This window comes from Antrostomus carolinensis, unplaced genomic scaffold, assembly GCF_000700745.2.
Source record: "Antrostomus carolinensis isolate BGI_N321 unplaced genomic scaffold, ASM70074v2 scaffold17322, whole genome shotgun sequence".
Taxonomy (NCBI): Eukaryota; Metazoa; Chordata; class Aves; order Caprimulgiformes; family Caprimulgidae; genus Antrostomus; species Antrostomus carolinensis.
In genome coordinates, this window is record NW_010299178.1 from 23851 (window position 1) to 26564 (window position 2714).

Sequence of the window (2714 nt, forward strand, 5' to 3'; positions counted from 1 at the left end):
TCCCTAAGCACATGTGCAATGAAAGTATCTACTGCTCAGTCTGAAAATTTTATTTTAATATTGAAATGGGCCCTATTTTTTTTATTGTGCAGTAAACACTGCAGACTGCATTGATGTTCTTTATTGGCCTTAAAAGAAAGGGGAGATGACTGTAGCTTTGGGCCTTCCTTTCTTCCTGCTTGCAGAGATTGTGTTCTGTTATTGCCTCTTGGTGGGGAAATTAAGGAGGCGGTGTTGGACTGGGAGGTGAAATATGCTTTGTCAGGAGAGGAAAGGGGTAATGGAGAAGAAGCCCTTTTTGGTGTGGTTGGTCCATCAGTCTATCTTTGACTGCCAGATTACAAAGTCAGAACTACTAATAACAAAAAATGTATTTAGTGACCAATGACCTTTAGAGTATCCAGAATAAGAATAGTCACACTGATTCAGAAAGCATTTGGTGGGTGATTTTTTGGTTCTTTGGTTTTTTATCTTCTTGAGCTTTGCAGTATCCAGGCCAACAGTATGTTTACAGCAATAACAAGCAGTAAGGACTGGACTCATGTGAAATAGGACATTTTTCTGCAATAATGTCTAGTAAAATGACTTTTTAAATTAAAGATTCTAGTCCCTGTTTCAAATAGGGCAAGACCCCGAATAAAAGGCATCTATATAAACTGGGCAAAATGTATGTGTGTGCATGTATATTTGTAAAAAAGAAAAATTCAGCATGTTGAAATGTCAGAAACTGTAGCATGTCTATGAATACATGTCTTCTTACTGTTTGTGTTTAGAACGTATGCCATCAGAAGGATAAGAGATGCCTTCAGAGAAAACAAGAATATAACGGATTCTGAAAAAATAGAAGAACTAGTGAATAAAGCCAAAGCAAACCTAGAGATTATTCATCGGCAGGTATGTTTCTTTCTCTCCATTTTATCTAAAAGTTGTACACTGCTCGGTAAACTACCTTACGCCATCACAGATGGAAAAAAATAGATCCTTGCTTAAAAAATCTCTGGATGAACAGCAGTTTTTTTATGTCTGAATTTGAGAGGATGAGAAACATCTGTTTATCCATGATGGCTTCAGTAGGAGATTTGTGGATGTTTGTTCCATTAACTGGAACAGACCTTGCTGTCGAAAGTCTGTGTACTTTTCTGTTACCTTTTCTGCTGTTTTACTGTCTCTTCACTCTGCTTCTCTATTCTACCCTAATTTTCCTTTGAATCTGTTTCCTCTAGCTCATGTGTGTTAGATTCCTTTCCTCATGCTCTCCTCCTTCCATCATAGGTTTAGAAGAGTGGCCTCAACGCTCATTCTGAATAGTCATGCCTTCTGTGTTTGTTTCTCCTCACCTCCAAATACAGTGTTAGAACAGTAGCAGAACAAGAGAATCCTAAAGTAAATTAAGTAAATGCTGGCTAATTGTGTCCAAGCAGAGTGATAGATTTTTCTTTGGAAAAAGTTGAGTCACTGGCAGTATTTTTCTCTGACCTTGTCCAAGTAGCATTTATAGAATCTCTGTTCCTTCCTCTAGGTACTATATTATTTAGACATGAATTATACTTTGTTGAACTTTAGATGCTCTATTACTTCTTGAACATACCCACTGTCTATCTACAGTGACCACTGGAAATTTGAAGAAAGCAAGCTTCTATGCCTCAACTCTCTAAAAGGAGCTTGCAGTGCTTAAGCTGTCCCTCCTTGCAAAATCTGCATTTAACTGACACTGGTCATAGCTCAGTAGCACTCTTACTAAATAGCGAGTGGATGTGTGTACGTGTTCATCCATGGTCTGTTTTTACATGAACCTTAACAACCAGCAGGTCAGTTAGCTGGATTCTTATTTCAGTAGGAAGCTAGGCCCTTTGATTTGGCAATAAAACATGAATATTTTGGTGCAGGTCAAATTATTTCTTTGTAATTTATTCTCCCAGGAACAGGTGTTGTTTTGTGCTATCACAGCTTTGCTATTTTTTTTTTTTTTGACCCAAACACTGCTATTAAAAATACTTCCCAAAGAAGTAATGCAGATTGGATTGATTCAGTGTGATTATATTTAAATGTTGGGTTGTTTTTTCTCACATCTCTAGGTGATGAGTAGCATTTTCAGCTCCTCTTTTTGAAGTTTTGTCTTGGAGAGGTTCAGGTGTATCCCATATTCTCCAGGGGATTACTAGAGGCTGAAGAAAGCAAAGAAGGAGGGGGTGGCAAAAGATATGAATGCACTTGGTCAAATTCTGCCTCTTAAAGAAATCTGCCTCAAAGAAGTAACAATTTGTGGATGTGGGATCTCCCATAATAAAATGCTACAGAAAATATCTTCTAGATTGTGGCCCAGATAAATTCCTGTCAGCCTGTCAGAAAATGCTCTCTAGGAGATCTTGCTGATTGTATGAGCCTAAATAATAAAAGGCAGTTCTAAGTCAGATGAAGGGTAAGTCTTCCAAAAATAAAAGCTTTCCAGCTTGTCTTTCAATGAAATGTTGTTCTACTGACTCATCTGAGCTATCATAGGTCTGGGACAGATTTTAATATAAAACTCCTCTGTCCTGTCTGAGCCCTGTGAATACCTGTAGACCCTGAAAAAAGATACCATTTCTCTAAAACAGACTCTTAACAGGGCAGACTCGTTTCCTTCTAGGGTGTGGAGCTTGTCTTGCACACTTTATGAAGTTTTGGTTTAACCTAAAGATTGTCCCTCAGTGTCAGATAGGTCTTTCAGCTGCTTT

General features: G+C 38.0%; 1 protein-coding gene across 1 annotated transcript; it reads left to right on the forward strand.

The window, feature by feature from the left end:
* Positions 1-773: 773 nt before the first annotated feature.
* Positions 774-894, forward strand: LYRM4 (LYR motif containing 4; the record flags this gene model as incomplete). The annotated part of the gene is made up of 1 exon (XM_029083675.1): positions 774-894. A coding segment is annotated over one exon (121 nt), but the record flags the coding sequence as incomplete, so codon positions are not given.
* Between the last annotated feature and the right edge of the window lie 1820 nt (positions 895-2714).